Source organism: Corythoichthys intestinalis, chromosome 6, assembly GCF_030265065.1.
Source record: "Corythoichthys intestinalis isolate RoL2023-P3 chromosome 6, ASM3026506v1, whole genome shotgun sequence".
Lineage (NCBI taxonomy): Eukaryota > Metazoa > Chordata > Actinopteri > Syngnathiformes > Syngnathidae > Corythoichthys > Corythoichthys intestinalis.
Window position 1 is genome coordinate 37,376,688 of NC_080400.1, and position 22,438 is coordinate 37,399,125.

Here is a 22,438-nt window from a genome sequence, read left to right on the forward strand (position 1 = left end):
TGCGGCCACTTTTCGGAAAAACTCTTGTTCATCTCCAGGTTGGTAAGGTATTTCTTTTTTGGTGGTGAAACACAAAAAAGCTCCTTTAGATCAGTTGTTTTTTTTTTTGGGCATCTTAACTTACAGGTACACAAAGGAGCATTGAGATGCATATGACAGCCTTTGTGATTTCTGTTGTGCATGCATATTTGCGTACCAATTATGTGCACCCCTATTTATAAAGCTATTGAACTGAATGTGACTTTTTCTTTGAATCTAGAGAGTAACTTTGTTTTTCTTTTATTTAGAGGCATGTGTAATAGAGGTAGATGAATCTGGATTAGATAATGAGGTGTTTGCTAATGCAAAGTCCACAAAGATTTCCAACACACTTTATTTCTCTGGGGGGCATGTCCTGAAGGGACAGCTTGTTATCCTGCACCGACAGAGGTGTGCCTCAGCTGTCTCCCCTGGCGACAGTCAGTTGCCAGGGCGATGGCGCAGGCTTGATTACCCAACGCCATCGACTGTAAAAAAGAACGCCCACCTTCAGTGTCAGCACAACACAACAAGAGAGTTCAGGCAGTTGGCAACTCTGTTGTCACATTTAAAAACACATTTCTTCACACACTGATATTGTTTGACTTCTGTGACAGGTTGCTAGTGCAACCAGAAATAGCAACCTTCACAATAGCCTTAAATAATTCAACGGCAGGAGCATAAATAATTTTGCTACGGGAACATTATACTTCTCCAGTTTTTTTTTTTTTTTTTAGCAATTAGTGTTAAAAAAATAACAACTGTTTGTAAGTAAAGTTTTTCCAATTTCAAGAATTTGGGAGAGGCCAAATTATCTGAAAGATGAATAAAACGAATATATGAAAAGTCAATGATCGTTTGCTCAAATATGTAAATTATTGTGTGGCATGCATGAGAATGGTGATCTCACAGCTGTAGCTTACATTCTCAAGAGAAAGCATTCAGTGCAGCCATGTTTTAAAATTCAGCTTTTTGGATTGACACAGGTATTGATTTTTATATTTTATTATTGTAGTTTCAGTGTGCGATCGGTTGCAGTACGGAATGTTTCAAAACAAACGCTGATTTAGGAAAGCATTTCAGGTCTTGTGTTACAACTTTGAGATTACAAAGAAGATATTCGTTTAGGAGTTGCAGTGAAATTAACTCAAAATTTTGAAAATCTATATGGCCTATTGCGTGGTTTTAAGTGGATGTGACTAAGTGTGAATGTAGTCTACGTGGACTCTGATTGTTGAGGAATAATGTGTCCATGCAATCTCTTGTTCAGGCATCTAGGACATGTTGCAGTTTCACGCGGCCTGAATGAGGGCGAGCAATATCAAAATGAAATGATGATGGTGTTCAGGTGAACTTAAAGAAGTGTCTTTTGAATATGTGCTAAAAACATGTATGTGCCTGCTAGGCCTGAACGATATATCGTTTAAACATCGCCATCGCGATGTGCGCATGTGCAATAGTCCCATCGCAAGGACGTGCGATAGTTTTTTAATTTCATTTTTTTTAATCCACAAACGTTTGTTTTGAGGAAGGAGAGGGGAAAAAAAGCGCACAGCTTCTCTTTCTCTCCAGCAAGTCATCGGCTCCTCCCCCTCCCCCTGCAACAGCGGAGTGGAGGGAGGAGGGGCCGAACAGCAGAGCGGAGGGAGGAGGGCCCGTTCTCAAAGTGAAAGCAAGCAATCAACACGTTGGAGGAGCAAGGAAGACTGTATCCAAAAGGAGTTTTGGAAGTATTTTGGCAAGAACAAGACTATAAGGGACAAAAAACAGCCCTGTCGACAGTGCCTCGCCATGGTTGCCTCAACAAGAAGTAATCTGTCAAACATGTGGGACCATTTAAAACGCAGGTATCTATGCATTCCTGCTACGAGCTCCCCATCAGAGGCTTTTTAGCACAGGTGGGAACATTGTTAAGTGCCAACGTTCTTGTCTCAAGCCTGCTATAGTGGATAAACTAATAGTCTTGGCCAAAAACCTATGAGACCCAGTTGAGAATTGCTGAGCAAGGAAGGTGGACGATATGCAGACAAATACATAACACAGCTGAAGGAATGTCTTTTCTTCTTTTTATTCAGGTTCTGTTATTCATCACAGTTATTTGCAGTTATTCAGTTCAATTATTTACAAGTTCAATTGAGTTTGTTTCTTTTATATTTAAATTTATTGTAAACCGTATTTTTCAAATAACTATATATAGTACAGCTGCACATAAAGTTTTGATACTTAATATTTTTGTTGAAATATTTTTACAACTTTGTTGCCGTTTTGCAGTTTTATATTGTTATATTTTGTGTAAACAACTCAGGGGACTAATGCACTTGCACTTTTATTAGTCAGATTTAATATTTAAGTTCAAATATGTTGACAACTTTGTTGTTTAACTGAGGTTTTTATGTATTGTTATAGTTTGTGAACTCTTTTGTCATATTTAATATTTTTGTTCAAATATGTTGACAACTTTGTTGTTTTACTGAGGTTTTTATTTATTGTTATAGTTTGTGAACAACTTTTTTATTTGTCATATTTAATATTTTTGTTCAAATATGTTGACAACTTTGTTGTTATTTTACAGAAGTTTTTATTTATTGTTATATTTTGTCAAAAACTTAGGGGACTAATGCACCTGCTCTTTTATTTATCATTTAATTTATTTGCTGCTGTTGAAGTGTAAAATATTGTATTCAATAAATGATCTATTTTGTGCAGACATGACTTCCTGGATACCTTCATACAGAAATCTTCATCATTCACAAATTAAACGGTATTATATGAATACACTGTGGTCACGGTGTGTTATGTAAAGTATTTCCAAACAGCTATTCAAGTCATTTAGTGAAAATTTCTTTAAAAAAGATAGATCTTTTTTTTTTTTAATATCGCAATATAATATCGCAATATATTGCAAACCTAAAAAAAATCGCAACAATAGTTTTTTCCAATATCGTTCAGGCCTAGTGCCTGCTATTATACTCCAACAAGTGAAATACATTGTTTTCTAGGATCTGATCAAATTCCAATAATCACAAAGCACTTACCCACTCAGGGGCAGAGCCTGAGGAAAGTGGCTGGGATGGCGGCTGCCCCCAGGCCAGAACCCTGGAGGGGCCCAGGTCAAGGAAGTGTTCAAAATTGAAAAAAAAAAAAATTATAAATCAAGCCCTCACATGGAATCGACACAGATTTATTTTCTTAGTGCCTCACTACTATGAATGATAATAATCTAATTAACGTAAATGTTGGTTGCCAAATGCACGTTACAGGATTGACATACAGTTGTGGGTGTAAAGGATTTAAAAGAAATGTTGTGCTGAATGACTGGTTTTATTTTCACGCTCACATTTCACCTGAAAAGGTGCAAATCTATTAACGAAACGTATGATCGATATCGCCTCCAAATGCATTCTGGATAAAATCGTCTTTCATTTACCAACCATTGCTGGGAAGCTAGCAACATAATTTGTCACTTATGTGGAAAAAACAAACAAACAAACAAACAAACAAACAAACAAACAAACAAACAAACAAACAAACAAACAAACAAACTTGTCACCAGAGTGGTGGACCAGTTAAATGGAACAAGCAGAATGAGTTGATGCATACATAAAAATGGAGTGTTAAATCAAAAAACAAAGGGGAAAAAGAGAAAAATAAAACACCTTACTGAACCTGTTTGCATATTTTTTTCGTCCTCTCAGAGATGAACACACCGACATCTTTGGCAACAGATTGCCAGGTAGGAAATACAACATACAGTGGGGAGAACAAGTATTTGATACACAGTCAATGGGAAAACCCATTGGCAGTGTATCAAATACTTGTTGTTGTGTAATAACAAGTATTTGATACACTGCCAATGGGTTTTCCCATTGACTGTGTATCAAATACTTGTTCTCCCCACTGTACATAATGGGTTCAATTTTCCAAGACAATGCTCTAATATTTTTTTGACAGTTAAGACAATGCAGCACTTGTTCTGGCTTTTGGTAGCTTGAACTGTGCCATTATCATAGTGGCGTACCAGGATTGCGCTGATTTAACAGATACCCGTTCTTTAAGTGACACATTAGTATATTAAAAATAAAAAAAAATCACATTTTTACTAATCACCCAACCTTGTATAAAGCGCTGTTTCTTTGGGCGTACATGTGCTTTGGTCTAGATTTTAACGGCATCGTTTAGGTTGTAAACTGTTAATGTTTGTTAATGCAGTTGTCCCGCCTCCCTAGGTTAGCTAAAAAAAAACCCTTTTGTCTTCATTGCAGAATATTGGTGATCTTAAGGACATCCAGGTGCTTGCTGTTCCAAGTTAGCATCACACCATACTAATGTACAGCAGGCTAGTACCCTACAATGCTCACTATTAGTTGAAATAGTTCACTTGGGGCTTGCAACGATGTGGTCATGTTTTGTGAACAGCTTTGAATTTGTTGTTTTACAATTACTATTACTGTTATTTGTATTTCTCATGGTTCATTGTTCTTCATGTCCATTTGATGGATTTAAAATTATATATATGTAATTGATCTCTGTGGTGCTAAAGAATGTAAGCCCAGCTGTCTTTGGCATGTCTATGTTGTGAAATGATGTCCTGAAGATCTTTCTTAGTTTGGTTTAGGGCGCTCGATCATATTCCTCGCCCCTTGCAAGGTTCGAATTTGTTCCCCCACTGCACACGGATTTTATTAATTTTTATGAATGATCAAATACATTTCCTTTTATATTTTAAGTACATTATGTGGATAAAGTCCACATTTTTTCTCGGAATTGGAGCGTGCATTTGATTTCAGTTTTAAATTTAATTTATTCAAACTCATATGTGTTACATTGCTTTTCAGCCTATGGTATGTATCATATTTTTAATATAAACATTTCTTTAAGTAATTTTGGGGTAGTACCTATCAGAGGTTGCGCTAGACTTTTTCGTTGTCTGTCATTTTGACTGACAGGGTCATAAAAATCCGGTCATAATCTATTTTTACCTGTCACTTAAATTTTTAAAATGATGATAATGACATTGTGGTGACCCTTTGTTTGGCATAATTCACCTTCCGTACTTGTGTGTCCATTTGGCCGAGCGCGTTAGCGGCTACGACACAGTCACGTGACAGAGACACTAAAGAGCCGCGCGTGTTCCGGTGTTGTGCGCTTATTTATAACGCTTTATTGAGCGTTTATTTGATTTATTTGTTTGTATATTTTATTATTGAGCCCCCACACGTCACTCGTACAGCTTGTTCTTACCAATCGACGGACATGGAAACGATTTTCTTGTACCGTGAATATATGTATTATTTTACTCTGCTTGAACTAATAAATGTCATACCTGTGTGATTGTTATTGAGATATGGTCGTGAAAACCTGTAGACTAACACATTTCTATTCAAAGATGGTTATGTGGCCCAGTCCACGATTTGTTACTAAAATAAAGTAGTAGTATTTTATCTAATTTATTTATTTAAAACTGATTTTACAGTCGTAAATCAGTGACTGTAATGCGTCTATGAAAACATTTGATGTTTTCACCTCAATAAAGCGTTATAAATAAGCGTTCCCGTCAGGGGGGACATTTCATGCGGGGCGGCTATTTTTCAGCACAACACCGGCTTGAATAGAGTTCACAGAGAGCAGCAGAGCTACAGCGGCTGGACATAGCAATTCGAGCTAACAAGACTCTTAACATTGCATACCGCTTCAACATATTCAAAAATATTTAGTTTTCATTCATTTTAAATTAATATTCTGTCCGAACAAGCTTAACAGAGAATCCACACCGTGCCATCACACATCAAGCAGATGAATATGTAACTTTTTCTCCGCAGTGACAAAAACAGCTGACTGTGGCCCCAGTAGGTAAGGCTACATATGGAACAAGTGAAATTAACAGTTCACCTGCTGTGGCCTGAACGGAGTCTTACACCTTCCTCCTGGTTCGCATGGACTTGAATTGCGTGCCCGCTTGTGCAGTCCCTGTTTTTTCACCTCTTTTATCAACACCATCGTCGTTTTGGGGCTTTTTGAAGAAACTTCGGACACTCAGTTGCCTTGACATTTTTCAGAATAAGGCCAATGACGTCATGCATCAAGAGAGACAATAGCTAATTAATATGCTCACTCGCCACCCTGTGGTCTGGGGTGTGAATTGCAACCTGTCAAAATGACAGGTGGACTTCAGTTTTTTCCGTCACTGTTTTAAAAAATCGGTCAACGACGGAAAATATTCGGTTAACACGACCCCTGGTACCTATAATGAATGAGGATGTTTAGTTGCCCAATTCCTTCTCATATAATGAACGTGTTAATGGGACTTTCAGTTAGACGTAACAGGATATAACACAAACATTGTATTAATCATTTTTTAATGCTTGCTAATATGTTCCATTTGTTTTTTTGTTTTTCTTTAATGTGTTTAGTCCCTCAAGGTGCAGTATCTTAAAATTATTAAATATGCTTCAGGACTGTGTCATTTTGGCCGTTACAGTTAGAAAAAGAAAAAAGACTTTATTCTGAATTGCTGAGTTGAGTTGCTCAAGTTGTTTCCTTTTCTGTGCTCACAAGAACATCAATGACTGTTCAGTTGACTGGTGGCAAGTAGATCAAACCACAGCATGGAGTCAGAAATCAAAGGAAAAAAATAAGAACATTTGCCCAAACAATACACTTCTTGTGTATGTCCAACTTCCATGGATTCAACACCGAAAAATGCACAATGATGTAGTGTATCACTGAGTAAATTTAACAACAATAGTGTCAACATGAGATACTGAGAACGTTTTGAGACTTTTTCTAATTCTACAGGATGTCCCTTAAGTTCAGAATTTCATCTTAAATTTAAGAGTGTTTACATCCAAATCAAATGAACTATATATGACTTAGAATACATTTAATTACAGTGGGGCAAATAAGTATTTAGTCAACCACCAATTGTGCTAGTTCTCCGACTTGAAAAGATTAGAGAGGCCTGTAATTGTCAACATGGGCAAACCTCAACCACCAGAGACAAAATGTGGGGGGAAAAAAAACAGAAAATCACATTGTTTGATTTTTAAGGAATTTATTTTCAAATTACAGTGAAAAATAAGTATTTGGTCACCTACAAACAAGCAAGATTTCTGGCTGTCAAAGAGGTCTAACTTCTTCTAACATGGTCTAACGAGGCTCCACTCGTTACCTGTATTAATGGCACCTGTTTTACCTCATTATCGGTATGAAAGACACCTGTCCACAACTCAGTCAGTCACACTCCAAACTCCACTATGGCCAAGACCAAAGAGCTGTTGAAGGACACCAGAGACAAAATTGTAAACCTGCACCAGGCTGGGAAGACTGAATCTGTAATAGGTAAAACGCTTGGTGTAAAGAAATCAACTGTGGAAACATCATGCTTTGGGGCTGTTTTTCTGCAAAGGGACCAGGACGACTTATCTGTGTAAAGGAAAGAATGAATGGGGCCATGTATCGAGAGATTTTGAGCGAAAAACTCCTTCCATCAGCAAGGGCATTGAAGATGAGACGTGGTTGGGTCTTTCAGCATGACAATGATCCCAAACACAAAACCAGGACAACAGAGGAGGGGCGCTTCGTAAGAAACATTTCAAGGTCCTGAAGTGGCCTAGCCAGTCTCCAGATCTCAACCCAATAGAAAATCTGTGGAGGGAGTTGAAAGTCGTCTTGTCCAACAACAGCCCTAAAACATCACAGCTCTAGAGGAGATCTGCATGGAGGAATGGGCCAAAATACCAGCAACAGTGTGTGAAAAGCTTGTGAAGAGTTACAGAAAATGTTTGGCCTCCATTATTGCCAACAAAGGGTACATAACAAAGTATTGAGATGAACTTTTGGTATTGACCAAATACTTATTTTCCACCGTGATTTGCAAATAAATTCTTTAAATCAAACAACGTGATATTCTGTTTTTTTTCTACATTCTGTCTCTCATGGTTGAGGTTTACCCATGTTGACAATTACAGGCCTCTTTAATATTTTCAAGTGGGAGAACTTGCACAATTAGTGGTTGACTAAATACTTATTTGCCCCACTGTATGCCTTCCACTTTTTTAAGGGACCAGAAGTCGTTTGACAAGCTTAAAATCAAAAATCACATGGTCACTTTTTAATATTTTGTTGTTTTCAATTGTTTTGATGTTTAGAACCAAAAAGATGAGAGCTGTGCCATTACCCCTATATTTATGAACCTGACTATTTCTAGGAAAGGCGCAGGCGACAGTAGAGATCCAACAGACTGAGAGACTATGACTGAACATGAAAACTTGATTAAATGGAAGACATAAGCACACCCATCTGGGTATATTTGAAGGGATCAATTTAGTCCAAATGTTACTAGAAAAGTACAGACAGCAACATGTATTTTCTGTCATTTTTATGAATGCTTGTACATTATGTTTACTAAAATTACTAAAATAAATATTCTCTTTGTAGGCATTCAGGATTTTTTCATCAGAAGCCAGAACAATGTGGGTCCATAAACAGGAGTTCTCTAACACAAAGCGCCTTGAAAACCCAAAAGGTAACAATTTTCTGTACTTGTTAAATACATTCCCTCATGAATGTAGCAGCATTCCGCTCGAAATTAAATGACTCATTTTTTCTTCTATCTAACGTGTTAAAACAAAACAAAACTGAAATTTATTTCTGTGACTGATTTTTCTTCTAACTTGTTAAAAAATCTGAGATTTATCCCTGTCATTTTTGGTTTTTGGTCATTATGTCTTGGCATATTCATGACTGTAAAACATAATTTTAACTTAATGTTATAAACTTATTAAACTTAAATAAAATATTAAATGCCTCATTTCAGTAATCCTTCAAAATCAACTGTTATACTACCGTATTTAAAAGATGAGAATGTTTTTTTTTTTAAACTATACTAAAAGTATTCATTTTGATCTTGTGGTGGCTTAAACTGGCTAGTATTTTAATTATTACATTTCTGATGCGAGGCAACAATATTTTCCCTTTGAAAATACAGTGTATCCCAAAAGTGAGCACACCCCTCGCATTTCTGCAGATAATTAAGTATATCTTTTCATGGGACAACACAACAACAACAACTTTCTGGAGGCGCCACTGGCTCAGACCATACACTGCACTCTACATCAAATTGGTGTGCATGGCTGTGACCCCAGGAGGCCCGCCCGTCTCATCAGAATATCAGGCATGAAAATCACTCACCTTTCAGCGAAATTCGCCGTTTGGAAGTCAGAAAGGGTGACCTACGTGAATTGTGTAGATCCCTAAACCCTAACCCTAAACCCTAACCCTAACCTAAACCCTAAAATTTTTAGGGGGGAGGTAGGGGGTCATAAGTCCATCTAACTAACTAACTAACTAACTAACTAACTAACTAACTAACTAACTAACTAACTAACTAACTAACTAACGACTAACGACATGTTTTATTGAAGTTGCTAAGCCTGTCGCGATATGCAATGAGTCCATTTTTCGCAAGGTAAATAAAAATGAGGGTGGTAATTTTAACGGCTGGGTTTTATAACTGCGTGTGTACGTGTACATTTGTGCGTGCGTGTAGATGACATATGAGACTCCAGTTGTGTCCAGATGTTTATTGGTCAACCACACTCCATAGAATTACAGTTCACACATACAAAATAAGGAAACACATCTATATTAAACACTGTAAACATTAGCTACATTGAGACTAATGGGGAAAAAAGACAACCTACTTTAGCCTGCTAAAACATAAAACATTGGCAGTCTTTTTCAAAACGCAACCTTGCGGTTAAAAGGTGACGCTTCAAACATGAAAAATCGCTGGTTAAAAGCATTTGCAAATGAAAAAAATGGGGGAAAAAAATATTTTAGTGACACTACAAGCATTGACGAAAAGTGCTTTTTACGGAGTGTAAAGTTGTTAGCGGTTTCGCGAACGTACTTCCGGTGAACATACAGTATAATACTACAGAATTCAGATTCTACACTAAGAATAACTTTAAAATGACACCCTTTTAAAAAAAAATATGATTGCCAACGAATACTACAAATATTATAATACTATTATATGTAGTAGTATACTATAATAATAATGCCAGATTTTTTTTTTTTTTTTTTTTTTTTATAGAATTGTTTTGAATAATGTTGGAAAGGTGAAGTCGGTGTTCTGAATCTGTTTACATTCCATTCTTTGGCGCTAGTAAATGCTATCAGCTAAGCCTGCACAATATATCGTTTGAACATCGCAATGTGCGCATGTGCAATAGTCACATCGCAGGAAGTGCAATTGTTTTTCTTTTTTGCAACATTTACACTTTTGTTTTACTTCATAAGTGTAAGTGCAAGTGCGTAGATCCTGGATTAAACTGAGTTATATAAATTAGGGCTGATGGCACCATTTTCAGAGCATCGGAATCGGGTGAAAAGGATCGTGTTTTTATTTAAAAACAATATACATTCATGTTTTTCTGCTTTCATGCTTGTACAGCACCACAGCGTCTCACTCTCCCTCCTGCTAGGCAGCGCGGCCTTTTCTTCGTCAACAGTGCAGCTATCCCAAACGGAGCTATTCAAGTTATTCAGTGAAAATTTTCAGTTTTTATTATCACAATATAATATCCCAAACTCCCCAAAAATCGCAATGATAGTTTTTCCAATATCGTTCAGGCCTAATATCAGCATTTGACCTCATTGTTCATGTGTGATTAATTATTGTCATTTTCATGTTTATTTGTACTTTAATAAAGAATTTAAGTGTTCCAAAATGTTTTTGTGAATTAATAAGCGTCAACAAAAATTTCATTGCTAAATTAGGTAAAAAAATAAATAAATAAAATAAATATCAGTCGACTAATTGTAAAAATAGTTGGCTGACTAATCGGGAGAAAATTAGTCATTTGGGACAGCCCTACCGGAACATATTTCCTCTGCACCCTTCTCACCTTTTTAACCCCTGACCCGTTTTCATGCCTGGACTATAAGACATGGTTCCAGTAATCCATGTGCTTTGTTGACATGTCTTTAGCAATCTGTTTTCGGCTTTCTTGGGTACCGTCTTCAGAAGAGGCTTCCTCCTTTTGTCAGTGTTGTCCCATGAAAAGATATACTTAATTATCGGCAGAAATGTGAGGGATGTACTCACTTTTGTGATACACTGTATTACTCGAGTAACAAAATGTACTCATGCATGTTATGTACTCATAACTGACCTTTCTGACAGCAACCTTTTTCTGGAATTAAGTTGAGAAATGATGATGAAGTTTATTCTTTTTTGACACAATGTAAATCTGTCACCAATGGGATTTGGCTCCAAACGTTTTACATTTTTGTAGAAGAGCCCATTGCTGTTTCAAGCTTATTGTTTTTTCAATTTCTAGCAACTATCAGCAGGCAAGATGAAGATCCGATTTCTAAAGGATGAACCTTTAACAGGTGAGCCATAAATCACATTATTGGCTTAATTTCTGGTATTTCAAAGGAATATGTGCATAGAGGCACTTTGGTATTTGTTTCCAAAATATACTCACTAAATATACATTTTGGGAAAGGGTACTGAACAAAATGACTATTTTTCTGATGTTTGCATGCGTTTTCACAGCTTCAAATGTATTTTACAATGTGACAGTGTAAATATTTAAATGCTAAATGCATTGATTTACATGCGTTGATTATGGGGCGCCGTTTGTAAAGCAGCACATGCTCAAAATTATGACAACATTTTCTCACATTTAGCACCACACAGTGTTTAAAATGCTATGAAATTTTTAGAGTCACTTTTTGTTTTTTGCACATTTACAACATTATATAGCAACTTAAATATTTCTTTTTAAATAAGAAGTTTTGGACCTGATTGTTTAAATCCAGAACTAAATATTTAATTTAAATCTTAAACTTATATCCTATTTCCTAAATGTTAAATCAGGAAACGGTCGGAACTAAATATTTAGCTTAATATGCAAATTCACATGACTGGAGACCGAAAGTAACAAAATAAAAGCTGGTGGAGCAGCTCAGACTATCTGTTTACGTTGCTTGAAAATGAATAAAACCTACTCAACGGTGGCAGTCTGCTCTTGGACATGAGTCATTGTGGTAATAACAATATATAGGTAAAAAACATATATAGGAGAAACTATTTAAAGAGTATTTTGTGTGCTCCAGCTTTTATTTTGTTACTTCCGGTCTCCAGTCATGTGAATTTGCATATTAAGCTAAATATTTAGTTCCAACCGTTTCCAGATTTAGCATTTATGATATAGGATATAAATTTAGGATTTACAGTTGTAGTCAAACGTTTACATACACTTGTGAAGAACATAATGTCATGGCTGTCTTGAGTTTCCAGTTGTTTCTACAACTCTGATTTTTCTCTGATAGAGTGATTGGAACAGATACTTCTTTGTCACAAAAAACATTCATAAGTTTGGTTCTTTTATGACTTTATTATGGGGGAACAGAAAAAAAGTGATAAAATCTGCTGGGTCAAAAATATACATACAGCAGCGCTAATATTTGGTAACATGTCCCTTGGCCATTTTCACTTCAATTAGGCGCTTTTGGTAGCCATCCACAAGCTTCTGGTTGAATCTTTGACCACTCCTCTTGACAGAATTGGTGCAGTTCAGTTAAATTTGATGGCCTTCTGACATGGACTTGTTCCTTCGGCATTGTCCACAAGTTCTCAATGGGGTTTAAGTCAGGACTTTGGGAAGGCCATTCGAAAACCTTAATTCTAGCCTGATTTAGCCATTCCATTACCACTTTTGATGTGTGTTTGGGGTCCTTGTCCTGTTGGAACACCCAACTGCGCCCAAGACCCAATCTTCGGGCTGATGACGTTAGGTTATCTTGAAGAATTTGAAGGTAATCCTCCTTCTTCTTTATCCCATTTACTCTCTGTAAAGCACCAGTTCCATTGGCAGCAAAACAGCCCCACAGCATAATACTACCACCACCTTGCTTGACGGTAGGCATGGTGTACTTGGTGTTAAAGGCCTCACCTTTTCTCCTCTAAACATATTGCTGGGCATTGTGGCCAAACAGCTCGATTTTTGTTTCGTCTGACCACAGAACTTTCCTCCAGAAGGTCTTATCTTTGTCCATGTGATCAGCAGCAAACTTCAGTCGAGCCTTAAGGTGCCGCTTTTGGAGCAAGGGCTTCCTTCTTGCACGGCAGCCTCTCAGTCCATGGAGATGCAAAACACGCTTGACTGTGGACACTGACACCTGTGTTCCAGCAGCTTCTAATTCTTGGCAGATCTGCTTTTTGGTGATTATCGGTTGAATCTTCACCCTCCTGACCAATTTTCTCTCAGCAGCAGGTGATAGCTTGCGTTTTCTTCCTGATCGTGGCAGTGACAAAACAGTGCCATGCACTTTATACTTACAAACTATTGTTTGCACTGTTGCTCTTGGGACCTGCAGCTGCTTTGAAATGGCTCCAAGTGACTTTCCTGACTTGTTCAAGTCAATGATTCGCTTTTTCAGATCCATGTATGTATATTTTTGACCCAGCAGATTTGATCACTTTTTCTGTTAACCCATAATAAAGTCATAAAAGAACCAAACTTCATGAATGTTTTTTGTGACAAAGAAGTATCTGTTCCAATCACTCTATCGGAGAAAAATCAGAGTTGTAGAAATAACTGGAAACTCAAGAGAGCCATGACATTATGTTCTTCACAAGTGTATGTAAACTTTTGACCACGACTGTAAATTAAATGTTTTGTTCTGGATTTAAACAATCAGGTCAAAAACTTAAAAATAAATATTTAAGTTGCTAAATAATGTTGTAAATGTGCAAAAAAAAAAAGTGACTCTAAAAATTTCACACCACGTTTTAAACACTGTTTGGTGCTAAATGTGAGAAAATGTTGTCGTAATTTTGAGCATGTGCTGCTTTACAAACGGCGCCCCATAGTTGATTCACATATGAACTTGGGTGACATCCCGTTTTTGTTTCAAATAAATATGACTTTGTCTCTTTAGCACCACCTCATCTCCCGCTGTGTGAAACCTGCTGTTGTCCTCAGTCACCAAAGCAAAGTAGGATGAAGGCAACAAACTGCGGACAAGGCGACAACAGGAATGATCAAAAGGTATTCATAAACAAATTTTGTACAGGGACTAATTTAGCAAAAATCCTAAGTGGAATGCTTATACAATTCATAAATTTATCAGCAACAGTCCTTATTACTTGCCCTTTACCATATCCGTCTGTTCGTCCATCTATTTTTAATACCGCTCATCAGGCTGGCTGGTGAGCTTAAGACTGTCCGTGCTGACATTGGGAGACACTTTAAACCAGCTGGTCTACAGCAGGGCACAAATACACCACCATTCACATTTTACTCATTTACTCATTTTCACAACTACGGATAATTTAGATTCTTTAGGGAACATACTATGCATGTTTCTGGAATTTGGGAGGAGACTGGGCACACCCACACGGGCACAGGCAAAATATTCCAAAACTCCAAAACAGGACGAAAACATAACTCCAAACAGGAAGGCTGGTGGTTTTGAACCCATCTCTATACTGTGATGCTTATGGAGGTAGATTTGTGTTGCTTCAATCAAATAAAAAGTTGCTTCAATCAAAATATATATTTTCAATCGAAGAAAACGTCACTTCAATTAAAAAAAAAAAAAAAAATGTGTTCGAATGCAAAAATAAATTTGAAACTCAAAAAAATATATTTGAAAACTTTTTCTTTGATTGAAAATTTTGGCTAGGACATTTGTGTCTTTATTATTCAATCAAAAAATAAGTTGCTTCAAACAAAAAAATATATATTTTCAAAAGAAAAATCTCTTCAATCAAAAATATTAAAAAAAATACAATCGTAGAAAAAAAGGTTTGAATGTGAAAAAATATTTGAGACTCAGAAATTCGCATTTGAACACTTTATTTTTCATTCAAACTGTTTTCTTTGATTGAAGCAGTCCTTTTTGTGTTTGAGCCATATTAGGGGTAGGACATTTGTGTCTAAATCATTTAATCGCAATAAAAGTTGCTTTAATCAAAAAACTATTTTTAATCAAAGAAAAAAATCATTTGCAAAAATAGATATTTTTTTGAAAATATATTTGATGTTCGCTCCTGGAGTCCAAGCCGAATATAGAGCACCGGTACAGTATAGGGGTATGACATCGACATTTCACCGGAGTACAGTGCCCAGGAGCCTCCGATGGCTTGATGGAGCCCTGGTGGCCATTATTCTTGCTTCATACTTTTATGCCATTGGCGTAATCACCTGCCACTCAAACACACCGGAACTAGCGTTGAAGTTGAATCTTTGTGTCAAAATGATTCAATCGAAAAAAAGTGCCTTCGAAACTTTTTCCACTTCAAAAAAAAAGTGTGTTCAAAACTTTTTCCACTTTGAAAAAAAAAGAGTTTAAAACTTTTTGCTTTTCAAAAAAAGTGACACTTCAATAAAAAATAAATAAATATTCCAAATAAAAAAATATATTTTCAAAAAAATATATATTTTTGCAAATGATTTTTTTCTTTGATTAAAAATAGTTTTTTGATAAAAGCAACTTTTATTGCGATTGAATGATTTAGACACAAATGTCCTACCCCTAATATGGCTCAAACACAAAAAGGATTGCTTCAATCAAAGAAAACAGTTTGAATGAAAAATAAAGTGTTCAAATGCGAATTTCTGAGTCTCAAATATTTTTTCACATTCAAACCTTTTTTTCTACGATTGAATTTTTAAAAAATTTTTGATTGAAGTGATTTTTCATTTGAAAATATATTTTTTTTTGTTTGAAGCAACTTATTTTTTGATTGAATAATAAAGACACAATTGTCCTAGCCAAAATGTGGTCCAAACGCAAAATTACATGACTTCAATCAAAAATGGTGTTTCAATTAAAAAAAAAAAACTTGATTAAAAAAAAAAAAAATTCAGTAAAGGAAAAATAGTTTTCAAATATATTTCTTTGAGTTTCAAATTTATTTTTGCATTCAAACACATTTTTTTTGATTGAAGTGACGTTTTCTTCGATTGAAAATATATATTTTGATTGAAACAACTTTTTATTTGATTGAAGCAACTTTTTTTTGATTGAATAATAAAGACACAAATCTACCTCCATAGATGCTCTTGTGTTAGTTAACCAGCCGCCCAATATGGCGCCCTCTTCAGTTGTATTTATGCAATATTGCATTTCTTTGTGGAGTTGTTGATTGAATTCATAGATTATATGGCCTCACATTTGGTCAAAATCTATGTGGAGCATTGTTGTTTTTGTCAAAAACGAAAATATTTCGTCGACAAATTTTTTCATGACGATGACATGACAATGACCGGCTAAAAATGTGGCTTGGACGACTAAAGCATAACAAGACGAATGTTTTCGTCTGATGAGACGACAGCTAGACGAAAATGTGACAGTGTCTGTCATATGTTCACAATGCGTGACATTTTTATAGTGTTACTCATGTGAGATGTGCTGCGCCTCTCCCTCATTCTCCTCACTGAAATTTAGGATGTGTTTCAAGCTAGGCTGCACTCCATCTTTTTGGTTTCGAAACACATGGTAAGATTGGTTTTCTTATCTTGGCAAGAGAAAATATGCAATGTTGTTTTAGCCTTTAAAAGTCTGTACTCAGTGATCATCACACACTAAATATAACTTGTCGCGTTAGCATCGCATTCGCGTTGGCATGAACATCAACTTTATCGTAGGAGCATTCTCTAAAAAAAAAAAAAAAAAAGAAAACGTATACATACAGTGGTATGAAAAAGTATCTGAACCTTTTTGAATTTCTCAAATTTCTGCAAAAAATCTCCCTCAAATATGATTTGATCTTTGTCAAAATCACACATATGTAAAAACAGTGTCTGCTTTAACTAAAACCACCCAAATATTTATAGGCCTGATGAAACCAAAGTTGAATTGTTTGGGCATAACACAGAATGTCATGTGTGGTGGAAAAATGGAACAGCTCACCAACATCAACACATCATCACCACCGTCAAGCATGGTGGAGGGAGCATCATGATTTGGGGCTGTTTTGCTACCTCAGGGCCCGAACAACTTGCAATGATTAATGGGAGAATTAATTCAAAAGTTTAACAGGATGTTTTTCAGGAAAACCTGAGGCCGTCTGTCAGACAGTTGAAGCTAAAAAAGAGGATGGATGCTGTAACAAGACAATGATGCAAAACACAGAAGTAAATCAACTTCAGAATGGTTTCAGAAGAACAAAATACACGTTCTGTAGTGGCCAAGTCACAGTCCAGACTAGAACCCCATTGAGATGCTGTGGCATGACCTAAAGCCAGCGTTTCATGCCAGACATCACAGAAATCTGACTCAACTACAGCAGTTTTGTAGAGAAGAATGGGCCAAGATTAGTCCTGATCGATGTGCTCGACTGATCTGCAGCTACAGGAAGTGTCTGGTTGAAGTTATTGCTGCCAAAGGGGGGGCCACAAAATATTAAATGTGATGGTTCACTTACTGTCATTGTTTGCATACTATCCTCATTAAAATATGAAAACTTATAGATGTTTGGGTGGTTTTAGTTAAAGCAGACACTCTTTTTCACCTGTGTGATTTTGACCAAGATCAGATCACATTTGATGGGGATTTTATGCAGAAATATGACAACTTCCAAAAGGTTCAGATACTTTTTCATACCACTGTACATACAGGGTCAGGCAAAATGATCAGACACATTTGTAGTTTTAATAAAAGCCAAATAAAATAAAGAAAAAAAAACATGTTTTTATTTTCGAAAAATACATATAATGCCATTCTGTTTTATTGAGTTTTAAAAATTAAATCAGTCAAATGGGCTCGGTTATTATTATGTTATTATTAATTTTCATTAATGTTATTACAGCTGCCACATTTTTTTTTAGTTCTGGCAGTGCGAGGCCGTCCAGTTAATTTTCGTTTCAATGCAGATCCAGTAGCTCTGAAGTCGGTAACCCATAACAAGATTGGGTTTCGAGCTGGTACGAGCTGGTATCATGTCTAGCTTGTCACGTTCTGCTGCTGGTTGGGTTGTGTTTTGTTGCAGAGCTGATTGTGGGGGCGTTCCCGACGTCGCACCTGCAGCCGATGCACGCTCATCAACACTGCATTTAAGCACGGGAGATCTCAAAGACAGCTGCCGAGATATTTGCCTTGCTGGTCGCTATTTGACATCTCGCATTAGTCGCTTGTCTTTATATTACGTATACTATATTACGCTGCCTAGGATTTTTGTTCGGCTGCTGCCTCCTTTTGAATCTCTACCTTGTGCAGGTATTCGAGTATTGTATTTTATTTGCCTTTTTCGGCTCCGTGCCTGTTATCTTAGTTTACCCTCGAGTTTGTATTTGAGCCCCGTCGACCTACGGCCACGGACCCTTTTTGTTTTTTCCACCTTTCCGCGATCGCGTGTTGTTTTTCGTTGTGAGTAATAAACCTTTGTAAGCCATCCCCGCTTGTTGTCTGCTGCATGGTCCAACCTTGCTTCCGCATTTGCGGACCTAACATAGCTAGATTGAACTGCAAAAGGAACGCTCGTTGTGTTGCTGTTAGATGTGTTTGTGTTGATAAAGGTTTCCACAATGAAAGTGCGATGCTCACCAGTCCAATTAGTTGCATCAAATGAAAAAGAATTTAAAAAAACAATGGCTTTGTAAAGAAACAAAAGAAAATGGCATTCGTTGAAAAAAAAATAGCATTATACTGTATGCACTTTTCGAAAATATAAACTCTTTTTTGTTTCTTTACTTTATTTGGCTTTCATTAAACCTACAAATGTGTCAGATCATTTTGCCTGACCCTCTATATCTATACATACGTACATACAGTTTATAACCAATTAAAAACTTTGTAGTTTTTTGACAAAACTAATGTTTCTTCACATCGCTTAAGAAGTAGTTTGGGACAAAGGAGACAAAACGTCCCCACTTTTCCAAAACTGCATCATTTTGACAAAATACCTTTTTAAACATAAACATAACATCTTTGTCCCCAATTTTCTTTATGTATTTCATGAAACTTCCATCTTATGATTACTACAATCTTTCTTTTATACATGTCTGTTTTCGTATATCAGCTCCTGTCAAATAAAGGCCCCCCTCAAATCTTGTGATATACTTTGCTATTTGCAAGATATTAACCCCCTACCCCCGCCTCCTTTGTCCTCATATTAAATTGGATGATATCGCTCGATTTCTCCCTTGGTGTTTTTCTTTTCTCTTTGTCTCTCTTATGATGACTTCACATCTCAAATCTATTCTAATGTGTTTGTGTTTGCAATGTTAATAGCGTGGTTTATGTGCACATTAATCACTATCCAAAACATGAAGACACTAGAGCCATAAAGCTAATGTTTCAAACTGTCACCTCTTAGAACTTTTTTTGTTTTTACTCAGCGTAAACCCACAACGGAATAGATGAAGAGATGGTGACCAGTGTTGTTAATCTTACTGTTACGTCCCACGGACGGCTCGCTAAGGGGCGGAACATAAAACGAGCAACACAAATTAACAAGTGGCACAGTTTATTTATACAAGTCAAATTCGCGAGGAACAGAATTTACAAAATACAGAGAAGTGTGGCTTCAGGGTAAGCCCAGGCCAAAACAACAAACAAAAGGACACTAACCTTAAACCCCACACGCTAACTATACCCTGATCGTAAAAAGGAAATAACAAAAAAAAAACAGCCACTACCCTGACTTCCTACACTATACAAAACAGGAGAAAGTGGTTTGAACAAAAATGGCAGCTTACCCCTACTGCTTCAGTGCTCTTATTTACAGTGGTGAACAAAAACGATCCATTAATGGTAACACAAAAGACCTCACCAAAAAAAGCGGGAGTGTATCAAACTAGCGATCAAATGCACACGAGAGTGAATGGCGAGCAAACAGCTGGCGAGGAGGACAGCGGCAGCGATGACCGCGTCTGACTTTACAAGCTTGGTGCCCTTTCTTTGTGGCCAATCAGCGGCGGCGACGTCATCTGTCCGTCTGGCATCGATCAGCTTACATCACAGTGGGAGGGGTACAAGCCAGCTGGCAGAGGCGAGGATCAGCTGACTGTTGGCTTCTCAAAATAAAACACAGTTAAACGGCCAGGGCCGTCACACCCCCCACCTTAAAAACAGACATATACCCTGCGCAATAGCTGTGCATAAGGGTCCTACGTTACAGGGCCGTGAGCCCGGGAAATTGCATCAGCGATCACATTGTCAGTACCTTTTTTGTGACGAATGTCCAGGTTGAAGTCCTGGACCAACACGACCCACTGCATTAGTCGTTGGTTGTTGTTCCACATTTGTCTGAGGAACATTAATGGGTTATGGTCAGTATAAATTGGTAGCGGGCTTGACCCTAAGTAAACTTCAAAATGTTGAAGTGTCAATAACAATGACAGGGCCTCCTTCTCAATAGTGCTATAACCTGGTAGGCACTGAATTTTTTTGAAAAATAGCAAATGGGATACTCAATACCTTCCGGGTCGTCCTGTGAGCAATACTGCACCAGCTCCACTATCGCTTGCGTCGACTTCAAGCTTAAATGGATAAGAAAAGTTTGTAGTGGCCAATACAGGGGTGCTGCAAAGGAAAGCCTTACAAGAAGAAAATGTATGTTGGCAGCAGGTGACCAAATAAACGGCACTTTTGTGCTTGTCAAACTAGTGAGGAGGGCCACCTAATCAGCAAATTTTCGGCAAAACCCGCGATAATATCCGGCCATCCCCCAAAATTGTCGCAACTCCCGCCTGCTAGTTGGCGCCGGATATTTAAGAATGGCCTGAACCTTTTCCTCAATAGGACGAACCTGGCCCTGCCCCACCTGCTTTCCCAAATAGGTAACTGTGGCCTTCCCGAATTCACACTTAGCAAGATTTAAGGTAAGATTAGCCCCAAAGTCAAAAACTTTTTCGAGCACTTGAAGGTGTGCAGACCAAGTATCGGTGTAGACCACCAGATCATCAAGGTACACCTCGCAGTTATCCACGCCCACCAACACTAGGTGCATTATCCGCTGGAAGGTAGCTGGGGCGTTTCAAAGGCCAAACGGCATGACCGTATATTGTAAAAACGCGTCAGACGTGACAAAAGCAGAAATTTCAGAGGCTCGAGGAGTTAAAGGCACTTGCTGGTAACCTTTTAGCAAGTCTAAATTTGTGACAAATGTTGCTGCACCAACCTTTTCAACACAATCCTCCATACGAGGCAAGGGGTACGAATCTGCTTTTGTAACGCTGTTTACTTTTCTAAAATCTGTGCAAAAACATTAGGTATCATCGGGTTTCTGAACTAAAAGGCATGGGGAGCACCATACACTAGAACTAGGGACAGCTAGTCCATTTCTAAAAGGAATTGTACCTCTGGAAGAGGGCACGTTTTGTGGGGTTCACCCGGTACGCATGCTACTTTATTGGTGCATGGCCATCTACATTGACGTCATGGGCTATCACGGAGGTTTGCGAAGGGGTATCTGAAAACAGACATCGAAAATTATTGATCAAGTGGATAATGTCTTGTTGGGCAGAAGCACTTAAATGTGGAAGTTCTCCCTGCAAGTCGGCACAGAATTGTTCAAACGGGAGCATTGTGGTCCAGTTTCCTGTAGGCCATCATTTTCAAGAGTATAAGGCACAGGAGTTACTGCCTTACTTGAGTTACTCAGCTAAAAGAGATACTTGGCCTTTAAAAATGAATGGCCTATAAGACTCCGCAATACTATCAATTTTAACCCCCTCTGCTGCTAGACTGGACCGTGCAGAAGTTGGTTGGACACAACAGACAGTTTTGGGCGGACTGGGGGTCCGCCGCTGCTCCTTCCTTTGCAGGACAGGGCAGGCAGCAATTCTGTGAGCCCTCAAGTGGTAATAAAAACACTCCCCAATGAAAGGAGAAACCGAACTAGGCCGCGATGAACCACCACTAGGCGGCACTTTTCGACTTTTTGCGGCGGAGGTATTAAATACTCGATTGGGACGAGCAGCACACCAGACGCCCGTATGAGTCAATACAAATTCATCTCCCATAACGGCAGGCTTCAAAACAGATTCCACCTTCTGTTCATTTAAATACATAACTAAATTTTCGGACAGACACGATTTAAATTCTTCAAGTAAGAATAATTCGCGCAGCTGCTCAAATGTGGAAACTTTGCTCGCCACACACCCCAATCTAAAAGTACTGCCTTCTCAAGAGCAAATTCTACAAAAGTTTGAGTAGGCATTTTTTTATACTCCTGGAACTTTTGTCTGTACGCTTTAGGGACAACTTTGTATGCCTTTTATATCGCTTTCACAGTATCATAATCCATGCTTTCGTCCATGGAGAGACACGGACACACCTCCTGCGCCTTCCCTACTAATTTACACTGGAGCAAAATGCTCCACAAGTTCTTCGGCCAAGCGAGAGCTGAGGCGTTGTGCTCAAAGGCGTTAAAATAAGAGTCTACCTCACTCTC

At 37.6% G+C, this 22,438-nt stretch overlaps 1 protein-coding gene across 1 annotated transcript in view; it reads left to right on the top strand.

Annotated features, from left to right (window-relative positions):
* zbbx (zinc finger, B-box domain containing) overlaps positions 1-22,438 on the top strand; it is a 156,319-nt gene that overhangs the window by 98,468 nt on the left and 35,413 nt on the right. Inside the window, exons 23-25 of the mRNA XM_057838525.1 lie at positions 8,455-8,542; positions 11,364-11,418; positions 13,975-14,084. Coding sequence (XP_057694508.1) covers positions 8,455-8,542; positions 11,364-11,418; positions 13,975-14,084 — 253 coding nt within the window. The remainder of the gene's footprint in view (positions 1-8,454; positions 8,543-11,363; positions 11,419-13,974; positions 14,085-22,438) is intronic.